At 47.3% G+C, this 27,863-nt stretch overlaps 1 protein-coding gene across 1 annotated transcript; it reads left to right on the top strand.

Annotated features, from left to right (window-relative positions):
* Positions 1-68: 68 nt before the first annotated feature.
* On the top strand, positions 69-22,037 carry LOC136353512 (uncharacterized). The gene is made up of 4 exons (XM_066304512.1): positions 69-3,247; positions 20,691-20,821; positions 20,954-21,346; positions 21,955-22,037. Exons 1-4 carry the CDS (start codon positions 69-71, stop codon positions 22,035-22,037), a joined length of 3,786 nt encoding a protein of 1,261 aa, XP_066160609.1.
* Positions 22,038-27,863: the final 5,826 nt, after the last annotated feature.

Here is a 27,863-nt window from a genome sequence, read left to right as displayed (position 1 = left end):
AATAGGAAGACGCGCTCGTCTCCTTCCTGCGGGCAAACGCTGACGTCTTCGCATGGAGACCGGCGGATATGCCCGGGGTCCCCAGGGAGGTGATTGAGCACCGTCTCGCCGTGCGGCCGGGCGCAAAGCCGGTCCGGCAGAAAGTGCGCCGGCAGGCCCCGGAACGTCAAGTTTTCATCCGCGAGGAGGTGGCGCGACTTCTGGAGGCCGGATTCATCCGCGAGGTCATCCATCCGGAGTGGCTGGCGAACCCGGTGGTCGTTCCCAAGGAGAACGGCAAGCTTCGGATGTGCATCGACTACACCGACCTTAACAAGGCATGTCCTAAGGACCCTTACCCCCTTCCTCGCATAGATCAGATTGTCGACTCCACAGCGGGGTGCGACCTTTTGTGTTTTCTAGATGCATACTCTGGTTACCATCAGATTCGCATGGCTAGGGAGGATGAGGAAAAAACTGCGTTCATTACCCCCATAGGAACTTATTGTTATACGACAATGCCATTCGGGTTAAAGAATGCAGGTCCTACTTTTCAACGTACTACTCGAATTTCTTTGGGTAGCCAAATAGGACGTAATGTTGAGGCTTATGTCGATGACTTGGTTGTGAAGACGCGCGACCGAGAAACTTTACTTTCAGATCTGGCGGAAACTTTCGAGAGTCTCCGCTCCACCCGCATAAAGCTGAACCCCGATAAGTGCGTGTTCGGTGTACCTGCGGGCAAGCTTCTCGGGTTCTTGGTCTCTGCCCGAGGCATTGAGGCCAACCCCGAGAAGATACGAGCTATAGAACGGATGCGCCCCCCCAGCAAGCTTAGGGATGTGCAATGCGTCACCGGTTGCATGGCCGCCCTAAGTCGGTTCATATCGAGGCTGGGAGAGAAGGCGCTACCCTTATTTAAGCTCCTCAAACGCTCCGGGCCGTTTACCTGGACGAAGGAAGCTGAACGTGCCCTCACTCAGTTGAAGGCGTATCTTAGCTCTCCCCCAGTTCTGGTCGCCCCGGAGCCAGGTGAACCCTTGCTACTCTACTTAGCGGCGACCCCGCAGGTAGTTAGTGCGGCGTTAGTTGTGGAGCGCGATGAGGACAACCCTCATTCCGCGCATCCCCACTCTGTGTTGGCTTGGCCCGGGAGAGAGCAGGGAGGAGAGGCTCCCGAGCCGAACGGTGGCCCAAGGCCCCCGACGACCGGAGCTGGCCCTCTGCCCGCTTGTCAGACGGTGCCAGGTGCCCCCGACCCCCAGGATGGCCCGAGGGCCACTGCGGGAAGGCCGCACCTATCGCCCTCTGACCCCGAGGTTAACCCTGTGCCGACTCGACCCGGGAGAGAGGAGGGAGAAGAGGCCCCCGAGCCGAACGGTGGCCTAAGGCTCCTGACGACCGGGGTTGACCCTTTGCCCGCTTGTCCGACGACGCCAGGAGCCCCCGACCCCCAGGACGGCCCTGAGGCCACTGTGGGAAGGCCGCACCTGTCGTCCTCCGACCCCGAGGTCGTCGGCACAGAAGACAAGTGCGCCCCGCGAGGCCGCTTGGACGAAGAGCGCCCCAGGGATGCGGCCCCTGGCGAAGAAAATCGGCCCCACCGAAAGGTGCAGCGGCCCGTCTACTTTGTTAGTGAGGCCCTTCGGGACGCCAAGACCCGATACCCTCAGGCCCAGAAGATGCTTTACGCTATTCTGATGACTTCGAGGAAACTGCGCCATTATTTCCAGGCGCATCGGGTCACGGTGGTTACGTCTTACCCCCTCGCCCAAATCTTGCATAATCGAGAGGGTACAGGACGGGTGGTGAAATGGGCAATTGAACTTTCTGAGTTCGATTTGCACTTTGAACCACGTCACGCTATCAAGAGCCAGGCCCTCGCCAATTTTGTGGCAGAGTGGACCCCGGCTCCCGAGCCCGTCTCAGTCCCCGAGGCCAGCTCGGGCCCCTCGCAGCTGCCTCACACCGCCCACTGGGTGATGCAGTTCGACGGCTCCCTGTCTCTTCAGGGCGCCGGTGCGGGGGTCACATTGACCTCGCCGAGCGGAGACGTCCTCAGATACCTGGTTCGCCTTGACTTTCGGGCGACCAATAATATGGCAGAGTACGAGGGACTCCTTGCGGGACTCAGGGTGGCAGCTGGACTGGGGATCCGCCGCCTCCTGGTGTTAGGCGACTCCCAGCTGGTTGTTAACCAGGTCTGTAAGGAATACCGGTGCTCTGACCCGCAGATGGATGCTTACGTACGGCAAGTACGGCGTATGGAGCGCCATTTCGACGGGATAGAGCTTCGGCACGTGCCCAGACGGGATAACACGATTGCCGACGAACTCTCACGGCTCGCTTCCTCGCGAGCCCAGACCCCACCGGGCGCCTTTGAAGAAAGGCTTGCCCAGCCGTCGGCGCGACCTGACCCCTTAGGGGAGACGGACGCGCCTGACCGGCCCCCGAGGCCCGTCGGAGTCCAGGCCTCGGGACCCGAGGGGAGCGCTCCCAGCTCCCTTAGATTGATTGCTTGGATCGTTGAGATCCAAGCATACCTCACAGATAAGACTCTACCCGAGGACCGCGAAGGAAGTGAACGCGTCCAGCGCATCTCCAAACGCTACGTGCTGATAGAAGGGACCCTCTATCGGCGCGCGGCTAACGGAATCCTCCTGAAGTGCATTCCTCGGGAACAAGGCGTCGAGCTTCTTGCTGATATCCATGAAGACGAATGCGGAGCCCACTCCGCCTCGCGCACCTTGGTTGGCAAAGCCTTTCGTCAAGGTTTCTATTGGCCAACAGCTCTCAATGATGCGGTCGACCTGGTCCGGCGATGCAGAGCGTGTCAGTTCCACGCCAAGCAAATCCATCAGCCGGCCCAGGCACTGCAGATCATACCACTTTCATGGCCGTTTGCTGTCTGGGGGCTCGATATCCTGGGACCGTTTAGGCGGGCCCCGGGCGGGTTTGAGTATCTGTATGTCGCGATCGACAAGTTCACTAAGTGGCCCGAGGCTTATCCGGTCGTCAAGATCGATAAGCACTCCGCACTTAAATTCATTAAGGGCATCACAGCCCGGTTTGGGGTGCCTAACCATATTATTACGGATAACGGCACCCAATTCACTAGTGAGCTTTTCGGTGACTACTGCGAAGACATGGGCATCAAACTCTGCTTCGCCTCACCCGCCCACCCCAGAAGCAATGGCCAAGTGGAGCGCGCCAATGCGGAAATCCTCAAGGGCCTTAAAACCAAGACCTTCAACATCCTCAAGAAGCACGGCGATTCGTGGATCGAGGAGTTGCCAGCGGTGCTCTGGGCAAACCGAACCACACCAAGCCGAGCAACCGGGGAAACGCCTTTCTTCCTCGTCTACGGCGCGGAGGCGGTTCTCCCATCCGAGCTCACCCTGAAGTCCCCTCGGGCCACCATGTACTGCGAGGCTGATCAAGATCAGCTTCGCAGAGATGACCTCGACTACTTGGAAGAGCGAAGGCGGCGCGCGGCCCTCCGAGCCGCACGCTACCAGCAGAGCCTGCGGCGCTACCATCAGCGCCACGTCCGGGCTCGATCACTCTGCGTCGACGACCTCGTCCTACGCCGCGTCCAAACGCGTGCTGGATTGAGCAAGCTCTCACCAATGTGGGAGGGTCCGTATCGAGTGATCGGCGTCCCCCGGCCGGGCTCCGTTCGGCTGGCCACGGGCGACGGCATAGAGCTGCCTAACCCGTGGAACATCGAACACCTTCGTCGCTTCTATCCCTAATGGAGTTCGGGTGTCAGGTTTCGGGCTCGGGCCAACCCCGCACCCCCTTCAGGCGTGCAGGGTTGGCCGGGGGCTACCACATATGCATATTTTTTCTTCTATCTGTATTTCAATAAAAGCATTTTCGATTTCCTAAAGGCTGTATCTGTGCTGTTGTTTCCTTTTGAAGAATCTTGACTTGAAATAGGTCACTTGTGCTCAATCCTGCCCTCGGGGGCTCGGGTCGGCTAAAATCGCCAAAAGGGGCCCAGAACCGAGCCGTGCCCCGGGGCGTGGTGAACTCCGGGGGAGAATCGGCAAAAACCCACAATCGGGTCACCCATAACCCTCGGTCACCACGCTCCCGGCCTGGCCAGTCTTGACACGTGGATCTCCCCAGGCACTAGCCCCGACCCGCGCCTTTTGAGGACTGGGACCTGGGCACGAGCCCTTAATCAAGTTAAGACATAAAAGGACCACGGCACAGATCATCCTCATCTCATACACATAGCAAAATGAAATTGACACAGAAATTTCTTTATTTTGATTGCAGATTAAGTTAATCTATACAAAAAGGAGGCCCGAAGGCCTTGGAAGAAAGAAAAGAAGAAAAAACTGAAGATTGGCGGGGGCCTGGGGGCTCACTCCGATGCGCCCGGGTCGCCAGCCTCGTCGCCACTGTCGCCCACACCGCCGTCATCGCCCTCCTCGTCGGAGTCGAGGGCGAACGCGAGCCGAGGGGCCGAACCCTCGAAGCTGTGGACGATATGATCGGCGGCATCCCGGATCCGCGCGCGCGAAGATGGCCAATGTCACTACCGCGTTAGGGGTGAGGTGCGCCATCTGGAGATCGTAAAACTCCAGAACATCCATGAAGAAAGAAGAAAATGGCGGAACCAGCCCTGCCATTGCGAAAGGGAGGAAGAAGACGGACCGCCCCGGGTAGTGTGGCGCCGGGCGTCCCTCGCCCAGCGAGATTATCTCCCGGCCGGTGGCAGATTCCGGCATGAAGTGGCGCGGCAGCCCGGCCTGTCTCTCGCTCACGATGCGGGAAGGCGGCAGCACGCTACCGTCAAGCGGAGCGGAGCCCCGTGCCATGACGCCGGAAGAAGAGATGTTTGAGAGCGAGCGCGTGTGGCGAAGGTAGGGCACAGGAAACAAGGAGTTAGGGCGCAAGCGGCGAAGACAAGGGGAATAATGGCGAGAGGAAGGAAGCAAATCTCTTCCTCGGCGACTTTATACCCTTGCCAACGCTGTTCCCGGCTCCTCGTTTCTCGCGCCCACTAACTCGCCCCCTCGTTTCTCGCGCCCACGCTTCCACTAATCCCATTCGCCCGTTTGCGGTGCATGAGGTGGATATGCGGCTGTGGCAGTCGAGATGGAACATATCGTGCGCGCGTTAATTACGCTCGCCGACCGAAGCGCCATCACCATATCTCCAGGAAAAACGAACCGGCTTGTCCCGATTTTTGTGAGTAATGTGGCAGTCTTGAAGAGACCGATCATTATTGACAGTCGAGTTACCAATGCCGATATGCGTGATTTGCGACCGATTGGTTTTCTTTCCAACTGTGGAGACCGGCCCCACCTGTCACCAGGCCTTAGGAAGTGGCGTCACGCCCAACCGCTTCCCTCGAGGAGGGCCATCGCCCTGGCATAACGCCGGGGGCTACTGTCGGTGACATGGGACCGGGAGTATCATGACTTAGAGACTTGAGGCAGACACGATCACCCACGTGGCCTAACCCCCTCGGGGGGGTCGGGCCCGAGGGTGATACGGCCGCCCTTCTCTTTGTCTCCCCGAGGGGTCGGACCGCTCCCGTCTCGGCCCCGAGGGCCGAGGCGCCCCGACCCCTTGTGGGTTTTGCGCCGCGTATATGGGGTAGGTGAGCATAGCGGGGCTCACCTAACCGCATTTATTGCGGTTTGGACGAGCGCGTCACGCCACATGTAGCGCAGTATGGCACGCTCGTTTATCCGGTCTGTGACCGGTCACAGATCGGTCAGATTGCGGGTTAGGTGGCAACAGGCGATCTGACACACGCCTCGCCCCGTCCCGTCAGGATGAGAGTCTCTAGGCACTCGTCCCTAGCCGGAGCCAGCGTGCTAGCTCCTGGAGATGGCACGTTGGTCCTGGTCAGATATATGCCAGGCTTTATCCCAACCATTATAAGCAAGACGTTGTATGAAGAAGGGCGAACATGCAGATTGCTAAACTGACACGTGGTGGACAAAGGTGACCGGTCTGTGACTGGTCTGACACTGGTTATGTCGCCGGAAGACAACCGTGTTCCCACGTTGCACCTGCTTCCGGCGGAGTGGAGGTAGGTATGGGCCGTCCCATCAGAAGGGTCACTCGGGCAGCAGCCGTTGCAAATCTCCGCCCATTTATGAAGAGATGACAGGGTGATCCCCGAGGTCAGACGAACGAGGACGCGTGGCCACACTCAAAAACAGGCAGTGTTTCAGCTTCCAAGAGAAGGCAAGCCAAGTTTTACTATAGATAGGATGGGCCCCCACCCAAAAAGAGAGAGAGGGAGAAGTGGTGCATGTGGTATCCCCTTGAGATATAAAAGGAGGACCTTGCCCACTTAAGAGAGGGGGCGAAAAGGGGAGGAGGATCTGGAGAGTAGATCCCACGAGAGGAAAAGAGGGGAGAAGAGGGTTTCTAGAGTAAGAGCTCTCTGGCTCTCCAGCTCTTTGTAGCTTCTTCATACACAGATCCACCAGAACACAGGAGTAGGGTATTACGCTTCTCAGCGGCCCGAACCTGTATACATTGCCCGTGTCTTGTGCTTTTTCCATTCTCGCGAACTTTCCACAGACTAGGAGCTTAGAATCTCACCCAGGGCCCCCGGCCGAACCGGCAAAGGGGGGCCTGCGCGGTCTCCCGGTGAGGTACTCTTGTCAATTAGTACCAATATTGGCATATGTTGAGACCCCACGGGTGCGATATTTTTGACCGGATTGAATAAGTTCAAAAAGCATCCAAACATGAATTTTGGACATATTGGAGTGTATTAGGTGCGTTCGTGGTAAAAACTCACTTCGTGATTCGCGCGGGTACTTTTGTCAATTAATGCCAATATTGGCATATGTTGAGATCCCACGGGTGCGATATTTTTGACCGGATTGAATAAGTTCAAAAAGCACCAAAACAAGATTTCTGGACATATTGGAGTGTATTGGGTGCGTTCGTGGCAAAAACTCACTTCGTGATTCGCGCGACGAACTTTTGTCAATTAATGCCAATATTGGCGTATATTGAGCCTCCACGAGTGCGATGTTTTTGACCGGAATGAAAAAGCTCAAAAAGCATCAAAACATGAATTTTGGACATATTGGAGTGTATTGGGTGCGTTCGTGGCAAAAACTCACTTCGTGAATCGCGCGGGTACTTTTGTCAATTAATACCGATATTGGCATATGTTGAGACCCCACGGGTGCGATATTTTTGACCGGATTGAATAAGTTCAAAAAGCATCCAAAAATGAATTTTGGACATATTGGAGTGTATTGGGTGCGTTCGTGGCAAAAACTCACATCGTGATTCGCGCGGGTACTTTTGTCCATTAATGCCAATATTGGCATATATTGAGCCCCACGGGTGCGATGTTTTTGACCGGAATGAAAAAGCTCAAAAAGCACCAAAACATGAATTTTGGACATATTGGAGTGTATTGGGTGCGTTCGTTGCAAAAACTCACTTCGTGATTCGCGCGGGTACTTTTGTCAATTAATAGCAATATTGGCATATGTTGAGACCCCATGGGTGCGATGTTTTTGACCGGATTGAATAAGTTCAAAAAGCATCCAAACATGAATTTTGGACATATTGGAGTGTATTGGGTGCGTTCGTGGCAAAAACTCACTTCGTGATTCGCGCGGGTACTTTTGTCCATTAATGCCAATATTGGCATATATTGAGCCCCACGGGTGCGATGTTTTTGACCGGAATGAAAAAGCTCAAAAAGCACCAAAACATGAATTTTGGACATATTGGAGTGTATTGGGTGCGTTCGTGGCAAAAACTCACTTCGTGATTCGCGCGGGTACTTTTGTCAATTAATACCAATATTGGCATATGTTGAGACCCCATGGGTGCGATGTTTTTGATCGGATTGAATAAGTTCAAAAAGCATCCAAACATGAATTTTTGACATATTGGAGTGTATTGGGTGCGTTCGTGGCAATAACTCACTTCGTGAATCGCGCGGGTACTTTTGTCAATTAATGCCAATATTGGCATATATTGAGCCTCCACGGGTGCGATGTTTTTGACCGGAATGAAAAAGTTCAAAAAGCACCAAAACAAGATTTCTAGACATATTGGAGTGTATTGGGTGCGTTCGTGGCAAAAACTCACATCGTGATTCGCGCGGGTACTTTTGTCAATTAATACCAATATTGGCATATGTTGAGACCCCACGGGTGCGATATTTTTGACCGGATTGAATAAGTTCAAAAAGCATCCAAACATGAATTTTGGACATATTGGAGTGTATTGGGTGCGTTCGTGGCAAAAACTCACTTTGTGATTCGCGCGGGTACTTTTGTCAATTAATGCCAATATTGGCATATGTTGAGATCCCACGGGTGCGATATTTTTGACCGGATTGAATAAGTTCAAAAAGCACCAAAACAAGATTTCTGGACATATTGGAGTGTATTGGGTGCGTTCGTGGCAAAAACTCACTTCGTGATTCGCGCGACGAACTTTTGTCAATTAATGCCAATATTGGCGTATATTGAGCCTCCACGAGTGCGATGTTTTTGACCGGAATGAAAAAGCTCAAAAAGCATCAAAACATGAATTTTGGACATATTGGAGTGTATTGGGTGCGTTCGTGGAAAAAACTCACTTCGTGAATCGCGCGGGTACTCTTGTCAATTAGTACAAATATTGGCATATGTTGAGACCCCACGGGTGCGATATTTTTGACCGGATTGAATAAGTTCAAAAAGCATCCAAACATGAATTTTGGACATATTGGAGTGTATTGGGTGCGTTCGTGGCAAAAACTCACTTCGTGATTCGCGCGGGTACTTTTGTCAATTAATACCAATATTGGCATATGTTGAGACCCCATGGGTGCGATGTTTTTGATCGGATTGAATAAGTTCAAAAAGCATCCAAACATGAATTTTTGACATATTGGAGTGTATTGGGTGCGTTCGTGGCAATAACTCACTTCGTGAATCGCGCGGGTACTTTTGTCAATTAATGCCAATATTGGCATATATTGAGCCTCCACGGGTGCGATGTTTTTGACCGGAATGAAAAAGTTCAAAAAGCACCAAAACAAGATTTCTAGACATATTGGAGTGTATTGGGTGCGTTCGTGGCAAAAACTCACATCGTGATTCGCGCGGGTACTTTTGTCAATTAATACCAATATTGGCATATGTTGAGACCCCACGGGTGCGATATTTTTGACCGGATTGAATAAGTTCAAAAAGCATCCAAACATGAATTTTGGACATATTGGAGTGTATTGGGTGCGTTCGTGGCAAAAACTCACTTTGTGATTCGCGCGGGTACTTTTGTCAATTAATGCCAATATTGGCATATGTTGAGATCCCACGGGTGCGATATTTTTGACCGGATTGAATAAGTTCAAAAAGCACCAAAACAAGATTTCTGGACATATTGGAGTGTATTGGGTGCGTTCGTGGCAAAAACTCACTTCGTGATTCGCGCGACGAACTTTTGTCAATTAATGCCAATATTGGCGTATATTGAGCCTCCACGAGTGCGATGTTTTTGACCGGAATGAAAAAGCTCAAAAAGCATCAAAACATGAATTTTGGACATATTGGAGTGTATTGGGTGCGTTCGTGGAAAAAACTCACTTCGTGAATCGCGCGGGTACTCTTGTCAATTAGTACAAATATTGGCATATGTTGAGACCCCACGGGTGCGATATTTTTGACCGGATTGAATAAGTTCAAAAAGCATCCAAACATGAATTTTGGACATATTGGAGTGTATTGGGTGCGTTCGTGGCAAAAACTCACTTCGTGATTCGCGCGGGTACTTTTGTCCATTAATGCCAATATTGGCATATATTGAGCCCCACGGGTGCGATGTTTTTGACCGGAATGAAAAAGTTCAAAAAGCGCCGAAACATGAATTTTGGACTTATTGGAGTGTATTGGGTGCGTTCGTGGTAAAAACTCACTTCGTGATTCGCGCGGGTACTTTTGTCAATTAATGCCAATATTGGCATATGTTGAGAGCCCACGGGTGCGATATTTTTGACCGGATTGAATAAGTTCAAAATGCACCAAAGCAAGATTTCTGGACATATTGGAGTGTATTGGGTGCGTTCGTGGCAAAAACTCACTACGTGATTCGCGCGGGTACTTTTGTCAATTAATGCCAATATTGGCATATATTGAGCCTCCACGGGTGCGATGTTTTTGACCGGAATGAAAAAGTTCAAAAAGCACCAAAACAAGATTTCTAGACATATTGGAGTGTATTGGGTGCGTTCGTGGCAAAAACTCACTACGTGATTCGCGCGGGTACTTTTGTCAATTAATACCAATATTGGCATATGTTGAGACCCCACGGGTGCGATGTTTTTGACCGGAATGAAAAAGCTCAAAAAGCACCAAAACATGAATTTTGGACATATTGGAGTGTATTGGGTGCGTTCGTGGCAAAAACTCACTTCGTGATTCGCGCGGGTACTTTTGTCAATTAATGCCAATATTGCCATATATTGAGCCCCACGGGTGCGATGTTTTTGACCGGAATGAAAAAGTTCAAAAAGCACCAAAACATGAATTTTGGACATATTGGAGTGTATAGGGTGCGTTCGTGGCAAAAACTCACTTCGTGATTCGCGCGGGTACTTTTGTCAATTAATACCAATATTGGCATATGTTGAGACCCCACGGGTGCGATGTTTTTGACCGGATTGAATAAGTTCAAAAAGCATCCAAACATGAATTTTGGACATATTGGAGTGTATTGGGTGCGTTCGTGGCAAAAACTCACTTCGTGACTTGCGCGAGTACTTTTGTCAATTAATACCAATATTGGCATATGTTGAGACCCCACGGGTGCGATATTTTTGACCGGATTGAATAAGTTCAAAAAGCATCCAAACATGAATTTTGGACATATTGGAGTGTATTGGGTGCGTTCGTGGCAAAAACTCACTTCGTGAATCGCGCGGGTACTCTTGTCAATTAGTACCAATATTGGCATATGTTAAGACCCCACGGGTGCGATATTTTTGACCGGATTGAATAAGTTCAACAAGCATCCAAACATGAATTTTGGACATATTGGAGTGTATTGGGTGCGTTCGTGGCAAAAACTCACATCGTGATTCGCGCGGGTACTTTTGTCAATTAATACCAATATTGGCATATGTTGAGACCCCACGGGTGCGATATTTTTGACCGCATTGAATAAGTTCAAAAAGCATCCAAACATGAATTTTGGACATATTGGAGTGTATTGGGTGCGTTCGTGGCAAAAACTCACTTCGTGATTCGCGCGACGAACTTTTGTCAATTAATGCCAATATTGGCGTATATTGAGCCTCCACGGGTGCGATGTTTTTGACCGGAATGAAAAAGCTCAAAAAGCATCAAAACATGAATTTTGGACATATTGGAGTGTATTGGGTGCGTTCGTGGCAAAAACTCACTTCGTGAATCGCGCGGGTACTCTTGTCAATTAGTACCAATATTGGCATATGTTGAGACCCCACGGGTGCGATATTTTTGACCGGATTGAATAAGTTCAAAAAGCATCCAAACATGAATTTTGGACATATTGGAGTGTATTGGGTGCGTTCGTGGCAAAAACTCACTTCGTGATTCGCGCGGGTACTTTTGTCCATTAATGCCAATATTGGCATATATTGAGCCCCACGGGTGCGATGTTTTTGACCGGAATGAAAAAGTTCAAAAAGCGCCAAAACTTGAATTTTGGACATATTGGAGTGTATTGGGTGCGTTCGTGGCAAAAACTCACTTCGTGAATCGCGCGGGTACTTTTGTCAATTAATACCGATATTGGCATATGTTGAGACCCCACTGGTGCGATGTTTTTGACCGGATTGAATAAGTTCAAAAAGCATCCAAACATGAATTTTGGACATATTGGAGTGTATTGGGTGCGTTCGTGGCAAAAACTCACTTCATGATTTGCGCGGGTACTTTTGTCCATTAATGCCAATATTGGCATATATTGAGCCCCACGGGTGCGATGTTTTTGACCGGAATGAAAAAGTTCAAAAAGCGCCAAAACTTGAATTTTGGACATATTGGAGTGTATTGGGTGCGTTCGTGGCAAAAACTCACTTCGTGAATCGCGCGGGTACTTTTGTCAATTAATACCGATATTGGCATATGTTGAGACCCCACGGGTGCGATGTTTTTGACCGGATTGAATAAGTTCAAAAAGCGCCGAAACATGAATTTTGGACTTATTGGAGTGTATTGGGTGCGTTCGTGGCAAAAACTCACATCATGATTCGCGCGGGTACTTTTGTCAATTAATACCAATATTGGCATATGTTGAGAGCCCACGGGTGCGATGTTTTTGACCGGATTGAATAAGTTCAAAAAGAATCCAAACATGAATTTTGGACATATTGGAGTGTATTGGGTGCGTTCGTGGTAAAAACTCACTTCGTGATTCGCGCGGGTACTTTTGTCAATTAATGCCAATATTGGCATATGTTGAGAGCCCACGGGTGCGATATTTTTGACCGGATTGAATAAGTTCAAAAAGCACCAAAGCAAGATTTCTGGACATATTGGAGTGTATTGGGTGCGTTCATGGCAAAAACTCACTACGTGATTCGCGCGGGTACTTTTGTCAATTAATGCCAATATTGCCATATATTGAGCCTCCACGGGTGCGATGTTTTTGACCGGAATGAAAAAGTTCAAAAAGCACCAAAACAAGATTTCTAGACATATTGGAGTGTATTGGGTGCGTTCGTGGCAAAAACTCACTACGTGATTCGCGCGGGTACTTTTGTCAATTAATACCAATATTGGCATATGTTGAGACCCCACGGGTGCGATGTTTTTGACCGGAATGAAAAAGCTCAAAAAGCACCAAAACATGAATTTTGGACATATTGGAGTGTATTGGGTGCGTTCGTGGCAAAAACTCACTTCGTGATTCGCGCGGGTACTTTTGTCAATTAATGCCAATATTGCCATATATTGAGCCCCACGGGTGCGATGTTTTTGACCGGAACGAAAAAGTTCAAAAAGCACCAAAACATGAATTTTGGACATATTGGAGTGTATAGGGTGCGTTCGTGGCAAAAACTCACTTCGTGATTCGCGCGGGTACTTTTGTCAATTAATACCAATATTGGCATATGTTGAGACCCCACGGGTGCGATGTTTTTGACCGGATTGAATAAGTTCAAAAAGCATCCAAACATGAATTTTGGACATATTGGAGTGTATTGGGTGCGTTCGTGGCAAAAACTCACTTCGTGACTCGCGCGAGTACTTTTGTCAATTAATACCAATATTGGCATATGTTGAGACCCCACGGGTGCGATATTTTTGACCGGATTGAATAAGTTCAAAAAGCATCCAAACATGAATTTTGGACATATTGGAGTGTATTGGGTGCGTTCGTGGCAAAAACTCACTTCGTGAATCGCGCGGGTACTCTTGTCAATTAGTACCAATATTGGCATATGTTAAGACCCCACGGGTGCGATATTTTTGACCGGATTGAATAAGTTCAAAAAGCATCCAAACATGAATTTTGGACATATTGGAGTGTATTGGGTGCGTTCGTGGCAAAAACTCACATCGTGATTCGCGCGGGTACTTTTGTCAATTAATACCAATATTGGCATATGTTGAGACCCCACGGGTGCGATATTTTTGACCGGATTGAATAAGTTCAAAAAGCATCCAAACATGAATTTTGGACATATTGGAGTGTATTGGGTGCGTTCGTGGCAAAAACTCACTTTGTGATTCGCGCGGGTACTTTTGTCAATTAATGCCAATATTGGCATATATTGAGCCCCACGGGTGCGATGTTTTTGACCGGAATGAAAAAGTTCAAAAAGCGCCAAAACATGAATTTTGGACTTATTGGAGTGTATTGGGTGCGTTCGTGGCAAAAACTCACTTCGTCATTCGCGCGGGTACTTTTGTCAATTAATACCAATATTGGCATATGTTGAGATCCCACGGGTGCGTTGTTTTTGACCGGATTGAATAAGTTCAAAAAGCATCCAAACATGAATTTTGGACATATTGGAGTGTATTGGGTGCGTTCGTGGTAAAAACTCACTTCGTGATTCGCGCGGGTACTTTTGTCAATTAATGCCAATATTGGCATATGTTGAGAGCCCACGTGATGAACCTTGAGTTCCTCTCGACACTCAAGGCTATTGTTGGCCCGATCTTTCGGTGAGTTGTGATAACTACGATTTGGGAGAAACGTTGACGATCCGACTACAACCGTACGAGACGTTGTGTTGCGCCTTAGCGATCGATACACCTCTCCGTGGGTTGTTGATCTTGCCGGTGCAGATCAACCCTATTCCTGCAAGCAAATCGAAGAAACAAGCAAGAATAAGATAAAAGCAATCTGATATTGCAAATAGGAATTTAATACAAATGATAAGTTGGGGTTTCGAATACAAGCAGATGGACGGTCTAGCCGACACGCGCGCTGCAAGCGAAGTAGCAATGGCTAAACTTTCATCTAAACAAAACCCAAGAAACCCTGAAGGGGTAACTAGCTATATATAGGGGTGGGAGGACGACCTAGGGGTGCCTAGGGTCGTGCTCCACCAGCTTGGGGCGCACCCCACATGGGCCCCACCTGGGCCGGGGTCCCAAATGAGGTTACAAGCCCATAGGCCCATTACAGGTGTCACAGCACCTTGTTTCTTCAGTTGCTGCCGACTGAGATGGAATTTGGCAATGAGGCTTGATGCATTGGAAAGAGGACTCCGAGAGCTTTCCATCAAGTACTCACGGGCTGAAAACGGAGGTCGTATGGAGCTTCGGCGGCCGTTTGAAGTCAGCAGTGTAGCAGGTGGCCGAATTGGATTTTGGCACTTGGAGGACTCGAACTTGATATCTTGTTGTTCATCCATGATGTGAGCAACGGATGTATCCGTAGTAGCCATGGTAACATCACCACGGGTGCGATATTTTTGACCGGATTGAATAAGTTCAAAAAGCACCAAAGCAAGATTTCTGGACATATTGGAGTGTATTGGGTGCGTTCGTGGCAAAAACTCACTTCGTGATTCGCGCGACGAACTTTTGTCAATTAATGCCAATATTGGCGTATATTGAGCCTCCACAGGTGCGATGTTTTTGACCGGAATGAAAAAGCTCAAAAAGCATCAAAACATGAATTTTGGACATATTGGAGTGTATTGGGTGCGTTCGTGGCAAAAACTCACTTCGTGAATCGCGCGGGTACTCTTGTCAATTAGTACCAATATTGGCATATGTTGAGACCCCACGGGTGCGATATTTTTGACCGGATTGAATAAGTTCAAAAAGCATCCAAACATGAATTTTGGACATATTGGAGTGTATTGGGTGCGTTCGTGGCAAAAACTCACTTCGTGATTCGCGCGGGTACTTTTGTCCATTAATGCCAATATTGGCATATATTGAGCCCCACGGGTGCGATGTTTTTGACCGGAATGAAAAAGTTCAAAAAGCGCCAAAACTTGAATTTTGGACATATTGGAGTGTATTGGGTGCGTTCGTGGCAAAAACTCACTTCGTGAATCGCGCGGGTACTTTTGTCAATTAATACCGATATTGGCATATGTTGAGACCCCACTGGTGCGATGTTTTTGACCGGATTGAATAAGTTCAAAAAGCATCCAAACATGAATTTTGGACATATTGGAGTGTATTGGGTGCGTTCGTGGCAAAAACTCACTTCGTGATTTGCGCGGGTACTTTTGTCCATTAATGCCAATATTGGCATATATTGAGCCCCACGGGTGCGATGTTTTTGACCGGAATGAAAAAGTTCAAAAAGCGCCAAAACTTGAATTTTGGACTTATTGGAGTGTATTGGGTGCGTTCGTGGCAAAAACTCACTTCGTGATTCGCGCGGGTACTTTTGTCAATTAATACCAATATTGGCATATGTTGAGAGCCCACGGGTGCGATGTTTTTGACCGGATTGAATAAGTTCAAAAAGAATCCAAACATGAATTTTGGACATATTGGAGTGTATTGGGTGCGTTCGTGGTACAAACTCACTTCGTGATTCGCGCGGGTACTTTTGTCAATTAATGCCAATATTGGCATATGTTGAGAGCCCACGGGTGCGATATTTTTGACCGGATTGAATAAGTTCAAAAAGCACCAAAGCAAGATTTCTGGACATATTGGAGTGTATTGGGTGCGTTCGTGGCAAAAACTCACTACGTGATTCGCGCGGGTACTTTTGTCAATTAATGCCAATATTGCCATATATTGAGCCTCCACGGGTGCGATGTTTTTGACCGGAATGAAAAAGTTCAAAAAGCACCAAAACAAGATTTCTAGACATATTGGAGTGTATTGGGTGCGTTCGTGGCAAAAACTCACTACGTGATTCGCGCGGGTACTTTTGTCAATTAATACCAATATTGGCATATGTTGAGACCCCACGGGTGCGATGTTTTTGACCGGAATGAAAAAGCTCAAAAAGCACCAAAACATGAATTTTGGACATATTGGAGTGTATTGGGTGCGTTCGTGGCAAAAACTCACTTCGTGATTCGCGCGGGTACTTTTGTCAATTAATGCCAATATTGCCATATATTGAGCCCCACGGGTGCGATGTTTTTGACCGGAATGAAAAAGTTCAAAAAGCACCAAAACATGAATTTTGGACATATTGGAGTGTATAGGGTGCGTTCGTGGCAAAAACTCACTTCGTGATTCGCGCGGGTACTTTTGTCAATTAATACCAATATTGGCATATGTTGAGACCCCACGGGTGCGATGTTTTTGACCGGATTGAATAAGTTCAAAAAGCATCCAAACATGAATTTTGGACATATTGGAGTGTATTGGGTGCGTTCGTGGCAAAAACTCACTTCGTGACTCGCGCGAGTACTTTTGTCAATTAATACCAATATTGGCATATGTTGAGACCCCACGGGTGCGATATTTTTGACCGGATTGAATAAGTTCAAAAAGCATCCAAACATGAATTTTGGACATATTGGAGTGTATTGGGTGCGTTCGTGGCAAAAACTCACTTCGTGAATCGCGCGGGTACTCTTGTCAATTAGTACCAATATTGGCATATGTTAAGACCCCACGGGTGCGATATTTTTGACCGGATTGAATAAGTTCAAAAAGCATCCAAACATGAATTTTGGACATATTGGAGTGTATTGGGTGCGTTCGTGGCAAAAACTCACATCGTGATTCGCGCGGGTACTTTTGTCAATTAATACCAATATTGGCATATGTTGAGACCCCACGGGTGCGATATTTTTGACCGGATTGAATAAGTTCAAAAAGCATCCAAACATGAATTTTGGACATATTGGAGTGTATTGGGTGCGTTCGTGGCAAAAACTCACTTTGTGATTCGCGCGGGTACTTTTGTCAATTAATGCCAATATTGGCATATATTGAGCCCCACGGGTGCGATGTTTTTGACCGGAATGAAAAAGTTCAAAAAGCGCCAAAACATGAATTTTGGACTTATTGGAGTGTATTGGGTGCGTTCGTGGCAAAAACTCACTTCGTCATTCGCGCGGGTACTTTTGTCAATTAATACCAATATTGGCATATGTTGAGATCCCACGGGTGCGTTGTTTTTGACCGGATTGAATAAGTTCAAAAAGCATCCAAACATGAATTTTGGACATATTGGAGTGTATTGGGTGCGTTCGTGGTAAAAACTCACTTCGTGATTCGCGCGGGTACTTTTGTCAATTAATGCCAATATTGGCATATGTTGAGAGCCCACGTGATGAACCTTGAGTTCCTCTCGACACTCAAGGCTATTGTTGGCCCGATCTTTCGGTGAGTTGTGATAACTACGATTTGGGAGAAACGTTGACGATCCGACTACAACCGTACGAGACGTTGTGTGGCGCCTTAGCGATCGATACACCTCTCCGTGGGTTGTTGATCTTGCCGGTGCAGATCAACCCTATTCCTGCAAGCAAATCGAAGAAACAAGCAAGAATAAGATAAAAGCAATCTGATATTGCAAATAGGAATTTAATACAAATGATAAGTTGGGGTTTCGAATACAAGCAGACGGACGGTCTAGCCGACACGCGCGCTGCAAGCGAAGTAGCAATGGCTAAACTTTCATCTAAACAAAACCCAAGAAACCCTGAAGGGGTAACTAGCTATATATAGGGGTGGGAGGACGACCTAGGGGTGCCTAGGGTCGTGCTCCACAAGCTTGGGGCGCACCCCACATGGGCCCCACCTGGGCCGGGGTCCCAAATGAGGTTACAAGCCCATAGGCCCATTACAGGTGTCACAGCACCTTGTTTCTTCAGTTGCTGCCGACTGAGATGGAATTTGGCAATGAGGCTTGATGCATTGGAAAGAGGACTCCGAGAGCTTTCCATCAAGTACTCACGGGCTGAAAACGGAGGTCGTATGGAGCTTCGGCGGCCGTTTGAAGTCAGCAGTGTAGCAGGTGGCCGAATTGGATTTTGGCACTTGGAGGACTCGAACTTGATATCTTGTTGTTCATCCATGATGTGAGCAACGGATGTATCCGTAGTAGCCATGGTAACATCACCACGGGTGCGATGTTTTTGACCGGAAAGAAAAAGCTCAAAAAGCACCAAAACATGAATTTTGGACATATTGGAGTGTATTGGGTGCGTTCGTGGCAAAAACTCACTTCGTGATTCGCGCGGGTACTTTTGTCAATTAATACCAATATTGGCATATGTTGAGACCCCACGGGTGCGATGTTTTTGACCGGATTGAATAAGTTCAAAAAGCATCCAAACATGAATTTTGGACATATTGGAGTGTATTGGGTGCGTTCGTGGCAATAACTCACTTCGTGAATCGCGCGGGTACTTTGATGAGGACATCAACACCATCGATACATCCACGTCCCCCCATATACAGCATGATGGTCCTATTACCCGCGCTCGTGCACGTCAACTAAATTATCAGGTGAGTTCTTTCTTGAGTTCATATTCCTCGTCTTTATACCTCGGAGACGCGTGCACTCGTGTTTTACTCAGGAACGATGGAGAGGATCCAAAGGGAAGAGGATTCGCGCGGGGTGGATTCGGACTGCAGGGCAGCGCCAACTTCTGACGGCCGCCACGACTTCATGCGAACTCCGATTTGGGCGTGCAAGTACTTCATGGAAAGCTTATCAAGTCTACTTTCAAATGGATCCAGCCACATGTCCATATCTGTTCTGGAGCGGCCGCAATTGTCATTTTACTCCCGACTATTTTCTGTCCATGGTGCTGCGTCACCTCTTTTGGCCCAATGGGCTGTGTATCCATGTTGGGCCCATTAGGGGCGCGTCCTAGGGTTGGAGCACGACCCTATGGTCGTTCTTCCCCTCTTTTTATACCTCTAGTCGCCGCCAAGAACAGGCGGGTTTTGATGATAGAGTTAGCTTCTTGCTACCGGCTCGCAGCGCGCGTGTTGGCTAAACCGCCCGTCTGCCTGTAATCGGAACCCCACCATATTGTGTTTGATAGTGAAACTTTCATCTTTATCTAGCAATTTCAGTGCTTGTCCTACTTGTTCTTGCTTGTTCTTCGATTGCTTGCAGGACGAGTGCCCTCGTGGCCGGGTTGACGCGCACCACAAGTTCGCGGCGACCATTGGAGACGGTGTATCGGTTGCTAAGGCGCAGCGTCTTTGGACAGTTGTAGTCGGGCCGTGAACGTCGACTTCATCTAATCGAGTTATCCCTTACCTCTCATCGAAAGATCGGGCCACAAACCCTAGCGGGTTCGCATCAGGTGGTATCAGAGCGTGGTTCATCGGTGAGAGAATTTACCCTTCCCTTCGTCATTATTATTTTTTTTTTCCTATAGTCCAGAAAAGACCAACAAAAAAAAATAGTAGATTAGTTTTTCCGTGATCCTATAGACCATTGTGCCTTTTCACTAGTACTGCTTAGTTAAGGCTTGTTGAGTTTTCGATTGCATCGGTTGTGTTAATTTGCTGGTCTTAGTGTTAGGCGATTAGAGTTTCGAGTTCTTGCCACCACCGCACATCGCCACCTTCATCAATTTTGCCGTCATCACCACCGTCACCACCGTCGCAGTCACCCACCAAATCACTTTCTATTTGTGTTTGATCTGTTGCCGATAGTTTTTGTGAGTTGCCTTGTATCCTGCCGCCACTAGAAAGGAAATAGAGCCCTGATTCGAGTGACCTTCCTTAAAACAGTCATATCTTTTTCATACGGACTCGAAATTAGGCTTATAATATATCCACGGACATCTAAAAAAAAAGTTACATCCGTTTCTCCCCTGCTTCGCCGGGTTCGGCAAATTTAAAATCGCCAAATTCCTCTTGCAAAATTCTGTTTTTGTGGCGAGAAGCTTCGGGACCTATTCGCATAGAACTTTGAAAAAATTCTACAAGCTTCATACTTTGTCCGTTTGAGATAAGATTTTCTGTGGTTGGTTCTAGTGTGCTCCTGGTTGTGAAAAAAATATCAAAAAAAAAATAATAAAAAAAAAAGTTGTGCCTCTCTTCTCAGCACTAGAGAGAGCAAAAAAAAAAAAAAAAAAAAAAAAGAGGATACAGCGAGCACACCACACCATTCCCCCCTTTGTCACCACCTTCCACCACCGGTTCTTGTTTTCGTTGCTGTTTGGGTTTGTGTTTTGTGGCGTCCTTTGTGGTTAGGCTCGCGTCTCTACTTCGACTAGCCTAGGACCAGCACTGTACACTATACCCTTGAGCGATTATTCAATTTGCTTTGGCTAACGTGGTTTCTAGTTTTCTCTTGAGCATTGCTTTCAGCCCACCAACAGCTCCACCACAAACCCGACTACAGCTTGACAGGTCTTGTTGCTACAGCACCGATACACCTCGTTCCACGGTTGCTAACTTGTGGTGTTGCTGTCCCCCTCCTGTGGGCAAGGTAAGAACTGGTAAGAGCTTGTGAGACAAGCTGCGAGTGAAGTGAGAGTGAGCGTCTTGCAAAAGCTACATCCCAATAGTTGTGTAGGGCTTACATTACATCCTCCATTGTTTTGTTGTCCTTCATTTCTAAACCATGGCAGGTCCAGAGGATAAAGATGAGGAGGGTGCATCTCATTCCCCACGCACCAAAGGCATCATCCAATACTTTACAAGGCAAGTGAAGCAGCACACAGAAGGACTTGATACAGATTTGCAGGTGACAAATGAGAAGATTGGACAATTGGAGTCCACGCAGATCTCCACCAACACTAAGCTTACAGGGCTGGAGACAGCGGTCGCCCGCATTGACACTAGCCTTGCTGCTCTTGTGAGGCATTTTGATGCTCTCAATGCTGGAGGCAATGGTGGGGGTAATGATGATGACATTGACGGAGAGTACGTCGAGGATAATTTGGAGGATGAATATATTGCTGACACTGAACAAGATGATCGAGATGCTCGAGATCGTCGACGGCTACACAACAATCGACGAGGTATGGGTGGTCGCCGCCGACGCGAGGTACGCAACAATGATGATGCTTTTTCTAAAATTAAATTTAAGATTCCTCCTTTTGATGGAAAATATGATCCTGATGCGTACCTCTCTTGGGAGATTGCTGTTGACCAAAAATTTGCATGCCATGAGTTTCCTGAGAGCACTAGAGTTAGAGCTGCTACGAGTGAGTTCACCGATTTTGCTTCGGTTTGGTGGATAGAACATGGCAAGAAAAATCCTAATAACATGCCACAAACTTGGGATGCTTTGAAACGGGTCATGCGGGCTAGATTTGTTCCTTCTTACTATGCACGTGACTTGCTGAATAGGTTGCAACAATTGAGACAGGGTGCGAAAAGTGTAGAGGAATATTATCAGGAGTTACAAATGGGCTTGCTTCGTTGTAATTTAGAGGAAACTGAGGACGCTGCCATGGCTAGATTTTTGGGTGGGTTAAACCGCGAGATTTATGACATCGTAGACTATAAAGATTACACTAATATGACCCGATTGTTTCATCTTGCTTGTAAGGCTGAAAGGGAAGTGCAGGGACGACGTGCTAGTGCCAAGGCTAATTTTTCTGCAGGTAAAACTTCATCATGGCAGACACGCACCACTCCTCCGGCCGGCCGTACTGCTTCTCCATCTTCCACACCCACAACCAGTCGAGCAGCACCTCCTCCATCTAGTGACAAGTCAGCGACAAAGGCTGCTCAGCCCGCACCGAGTGCTTCTTCAATGGCATCCACAGGCCGAATGAGAGATGTTCAGTGCCACCGTTGCAAGGGCTTTGGGCATGTGCAGCGTGACTGCCCTAGCAAGCGAGTTTTGGTAGTCAAAAACGATGGTGAGTACTCCTCTGCTAGTGATTTCGATGATGATACACTTGCTTTGCTTGCGGCTGACCATGCAGATAATGAGCCACCGGAAGAGCACATTGGGGCTGCATTTGCGGATCACTATGAGAGCCTCATTGTGCAGCGTGTCCTTAGCGCACAAATGGAGAAGGCGGAGCAAAATCAGCGACACACGTTGTTCCAAACAAAGTGTGTCGTCAAAGAGCGTTGTTGCCGCATGATCATTGATGGAGGTAGCTGCAACAACTTGGCTAGCAGCGAGATGGTGGAGAAGCTTGCACTTAGCACAAAACCGCACCCACATCCATACTACATCCAATGGCTGAACAACAGTGGTAAGGCGAAGGTAACAAAACTGGTGCACATTAATTTTGCAATTGGAAATTACCATGATGTTGTTGAATGTGATGTTGTGCCCATGCAAGCATGTAATATTCTGCTAGGTAGACCATGGCAATTTGATAGGGATTCTATGCATCATGGTAGGTCCAACCAGTACTCTTTTCTGTACCATGATAAGAAAATTGTGTTGCATTCCATGTCTCCTGAAGATATTTTGCGTGATGATGTTGCTAAGGCTGCCAAATCCAAATGTGAGAGTGATAAAAAAGCCCAATCTGATGGCAAGAAACCTGAGACAATCAATTTGAAACCCAAATGCTTACTTGCTACTAAATCTGATATTAATGAGTTGATTGCATCACCTTCAGTTGCCTATGCTTTGGTATGCAAAGATGCTTTGATTTCACTTCACGATATGCAGCATTCTTTGCCCCCTGCTGTTGCTAACATTTTGCAGGAGTACTCTGATGTGTTTCCCAAGGAAGTGCCACCGGGGCTGCCACCGGTGCGCGGCATTGAGCATCAAATCGACTTGATCCCAGGTGCTTCCCTACCGAACCGTGCGCCATACCGAACAAACCCTGAGGAAACCAAGGAGATTCAGCGTCAAGTTCATGAGTTGCTTGATAAAGGGTATGTACGCGAGTCTCTTAGTCCATGTGCGGTTCCGGTAATTTTGGTACCAAAGAAAGATGGTTCATGGCGTATGTGTGTTGATTGTAGAGCTATTAATAACATTACCATTCGATATCGTCATCCTATTCCTAGGTTAGATGATATGCTTGATGAATTGAGTGGCTCTATTGTGTTCTCCAAAGTTGATTTGCGTAGTGGTTACCACCAGATTCGTATGAAGTTGGGTGATGAATGGAAAACAGCATTTAAAACGAAGTTTGGGTTGTATGAGTGGTTAGTGATGCCTTTTGGTTTAACTAATGCACCCAGCACTTTCATGAGGTTGATGAATGAGGTTTTGCGTCCTTTCATTGGAAAATTTGTGGTGGTCTACTTTGATGATATCTTGATTTACAGCAAGTCTATGGGTGAACATTTTAATCATTTACGTGCTGTTTTTAATGCTCTTCGTGATGCACGTTTATTTGGTAACCTTGAGAAGTGCACCTTTTGCACAGATCGAGTTTCTTTTCTTGGCTATGTTGTAACTCCGCAGGGGATTGAGGTTGATCAAGCCAAGGTTGAAGCAATTCAGAGTTGGCCGACTCCTAAAACGGTCTCACAAGTGCGGAGCTTTCTAGGACTCGCGGGGTTCTATCGCCGCTTTGTGCAGGATTTCAGCACCATTGCTGCACCATTGAATGTGCTTACAAAGAAGGGAGTGCCTTTCACTTGGGGCACATCACAAGAGAACGCCTTCCACATGTTGAAAGATAAGTTGACCCACGCACCTCTCCTCCAACTTCCCGATTTTAATAAGACTTTTGAACTTGAATGTGATGCTAGTGGGATTGGATTGGGTGGTGTTTTGCTACAAGAAGGAAAACCTGTTGCATATTTTAGTGAAAAGTTGAGTGGGCCTGTTCTGAATTATTCTACTTATGATAAGGAATTGTATGCTCTTGTGCAAACTTTAGAAACATGGCAGCATTATTTGTGGCCCAAGGAATTTGTCATACATTCTGATCATGAGTCTTTGAAGCATATTCGTAGTCAAGGGAAGCTGAACCGTAGACATGCTAAATGGGTTGAATTTATTGAATCTTTTCCTTATGTTATCAAACACAAGAAAGGGAAGGAGAACATCATTGCTGATGCTTTGTCTAGGAGATACACTTTGTTGACACAACTTGACTACAAGATTTTTGGCCTGGAAACAATCAAAGACCAATATGCGCATGATGCTGATTTTAATGATGTGTTGCTGCATTGTAAGGATGGAAGAACATGGAACAAATTCGTCATCAATGATGGGTTTGTTTTCAGAGCTAACAAGCTATGCATTCCAGCTAGCTCCGTTCGCTTGTTGTTGTTGCAGGAAGCGCATGGAGGCGGTTTGATGGGACATTTTGGTGCCAAGAAGACACATGACATCCTTGCTAGTCATTTCTTTTGGCCACAGATGCGAAGAGATGTTGGCAGGTTCGTTGCTCGCTGCGCTACATGTCAAAAGGCTAAGTCACGCTTACATCCACATGGTTTGTATATGCCTCTTCCTGTTCCTACTGTTCCTTGGGAAGATATTTCAATGGATTTTGTGTTAGGATTGCCTAGGACCAAGAGGGGGCGTGATAGCATTTTTGTGGTTGTGGATCGATTTTCTAAAATGGCACATTTCATACCATGTCATAAAACTGATGATGCTTCTCATATCGCTGATTTGTTCTTTCGAGAAATTGTTCGCTTGCATGGTGTGCCAAACACAATTGTTTCTGATCGTGACACAAAATTTCTTAGCCATTTTTGGAGAACTTTGTGGGCTAAATTGGGGACTAAACTTTTGTTTTCTACTACTTGTCATCCCCAAACTGATGGACAAACTGAAGTGGTGAATAGAACCTTGTCTACTATGCTTAGGGCTGTTTTGAAGAAAAATATCAAGATGTGGGAAGAATGCTTGCCTCATATTGAATTTGCTTATAATCGTTCCTTGCATTCTACTACAAAAATGTGCCCATTTCAGATTGTGTATGGTTTGTTGCCTCGTGCTCCAATTGATTTGATGCCTTTACCATCTTCTGAGAAACTGAATTTTGATGCTAAGCAACGTGCTGAGTTGATGTTAAAACTGCATGAGACAACTAAAGAAAACATAGAGCGCATGAATGCTAAGTATAAGTTTGCTGGTGACAAAGGTAGAAGGGAATTGACTTTTGAACCTGGAGATTTGGTTTGGTTGCATTTGCGAAAAGAACGATTTCCTGATTTGAGAAAGTCTAAATTGATGCCTAGAGCTGATGGACCATTTAAAGTGTTAGCAAAGATTAATGAGAATGCATATAAGATTGATTTGCCTGCAGATTTTGGGGTTAGTCCCACATTTAACGTTGCAGATTTGAAGCCGTATTTGGGAGAAGAAGATGAGCTTGAGTCGAGGACGACTCAAATGCAAGAAGGGGAGGATGATGAGGACATCAACACCATCGATACATCCACGTCCCCCCATATACAGCATGATGGTCCTATTACCCGCGCTCGTGCACGTCAACTAAATTATCAGGTGAGTTCTTTCTTGAGTTCATATTCCTCGTCTTTATACCTCGGAGACGCGTGCACTCGTGTTTTACTCAGGAACGATGGAGAGGATCCAAAGGGAAGAGGATTCGCGCGGGGTGGATTCGGACTGCAGGGCAGCGCCAACTTCTGACGGCCGCCACGACTTCATGCGAACTCCGATTTGGGCGTGCAAGTACTTCATGGAAAGCTTATCAAGTCTACTTTCAAATGGATCCAGCCACATGTCCATATCTGTTCTGGAGCGGCCGCAATTGTCATTTTACTCCCGACTATTTTCTGTCCATGGTGCTGCGTCACCTCTTTTGGCCCAATGGGCTGTGTATCCATGTTGGGCCCATTAGGGGCGCGTCCTAGGGTTGGAGCACGACCCTATGGTCGTTCTTCCCCTCTTTTTATACCTCTAGTCGCCGCCAAGAACAGGCGGGTTTTGATGATAGAGTTAGCTTCTTGCTACCGGCTCGCAGCGCGCGTGTTGGCTAAACCGCCCGTCTGCCTGTAATCGGAACCCCACCATATTGTGTTTGATAGTGAAACTTTCATCTTTATCTAGCAATTTCAGTGCTTGTCCTACTTGTTCTTGCTTGTTCTTCGATTGCTTGCAGGACGAGTGCCCTCGTGGCCGGGTTGACGCGCACCACAAGTTCGCGGCGACCATTGGAGACGGTGTATCGGTTGCTAAGGCGCAGCGTCTTTGGACAGTTGTAGTCGGGCCGTGAACGTCGACTTCATCTAATCGAGTTATCCCTTACCTCTCATCGAAAGATCGGGCCACAAACCCTAGCGGGTTCGCATCATACTTTTGTCAATTAATGCCAATATTGGCATATATTGAGCCTCCACGGGTGCGATGTTTTTGACCGGAATGAAAAAGTTCAAAAAGCACCAAAACAAGCTTTCTAGACATATTGGAGTGTATTGGGTGCGTTCGTGGCAAAAACTCACTACGTGATTCGCGCGGGTACTTTTGTCAATTAATACCAATATTGGCATATGTTGAGACCCCACGGGTGCGATGTTTTTGACCGGAATGAAAAAGCTCAAAAAGCACCAAAACATGAATTTTGGACATATTGGAGTGTATAGGGTGCGTTCGTGGCAAAAACTCACTTCGTGAATCGCGCGGGTACTTTTGTCAATTAATACCAATATTGCCATATGTTGAGACCCCACGGGTGCGATGTTTTTGACCGGATTGAATAAGTTCAAAAAGCATCCAAACATGAATTTTGGACATATTGGAGTGTATTGGGTGCGTTCGTGGCAAAAACTCACTTCGTGACTCGCGCGGGTACTTTTGTCAATTAATACCAATATTGGCATATGTTGAGACCCCACGGGTGCGATATTTTTGACCGGATTGAATAAGTTCAAAAAGCATCCAAACATGAATTTTGGACATATTGGAGTGTATTGGGTGCGTTCGTAGCAAAAACTCACTTCGTGAATCGCGCGGGTACTCTTGTCAATTAGTACCAATATTGGCATATGTTGAGACCCCACGGGTGCGATATTTTTGACCGGATTGAGTAAGTTCGAAAAGCATCCAAACATGAATTTTGGACATATTGGAGTGTATTGGGTGCGTTCGTGGCAAAAACTCACTTCGTGATTCGCGCGGGTACTTTTGTCAATTAATGCCAATATTGGCATATATTGAGCCCCACGGGTGCGATGTTTTTGGCCGGAATGAAAAAGTTCAAAAAGCGCCAAAACTTGAATTTTGGACATATTGGAGTGTATTGGGTGCGTTCGTGGCAAAAACTCACTTCGTGAATCGCGCGGGTACTTTTGTCAATTAATACCGATATTGGCATATGTTGAGACCCCACGGGTGCAATATTTTTGACCGGATTGAATAAGTTCAAAAAGCATCCAAACATGAATTTTGGACATATCGGAGTGTATTGGGTGCGTTCGTGGCAAAAACTCACTTCGTGATTCGCGCGGGTACTTTTGTCCATTAATGCCAATATTGGCATATATTGAGCCCCACGGGTGCGATGTTTTTGACCGGAATGAAAAAGTTCTAAAAGCACCAAAACATGAATTTTGGACATATTGGAGTGTATTGGGTGCGTTCGTGGCAAAAACTCACTTCGTGCTTCGCGCGGGTACTTTTGTCAA

The sequence above is a fragment of the Oryza sativa genome, chromosome 10 (genome assembly GCF_034140825.1).
Source record: "Oryza sativa Japonica Group chromosome 10, ASM3414082v1".
Taxonomy (NCBI): Eukaryota; Viridiplantae; Streptophyta; class Magnoliopsida; order Poales; family Poaceae; genus Oryza; species Oryza sativa.
Note: the sequence above shows the minus strand (reverse complement) of the source record. Positions and strands in the feature narration are given on the sequence as shown.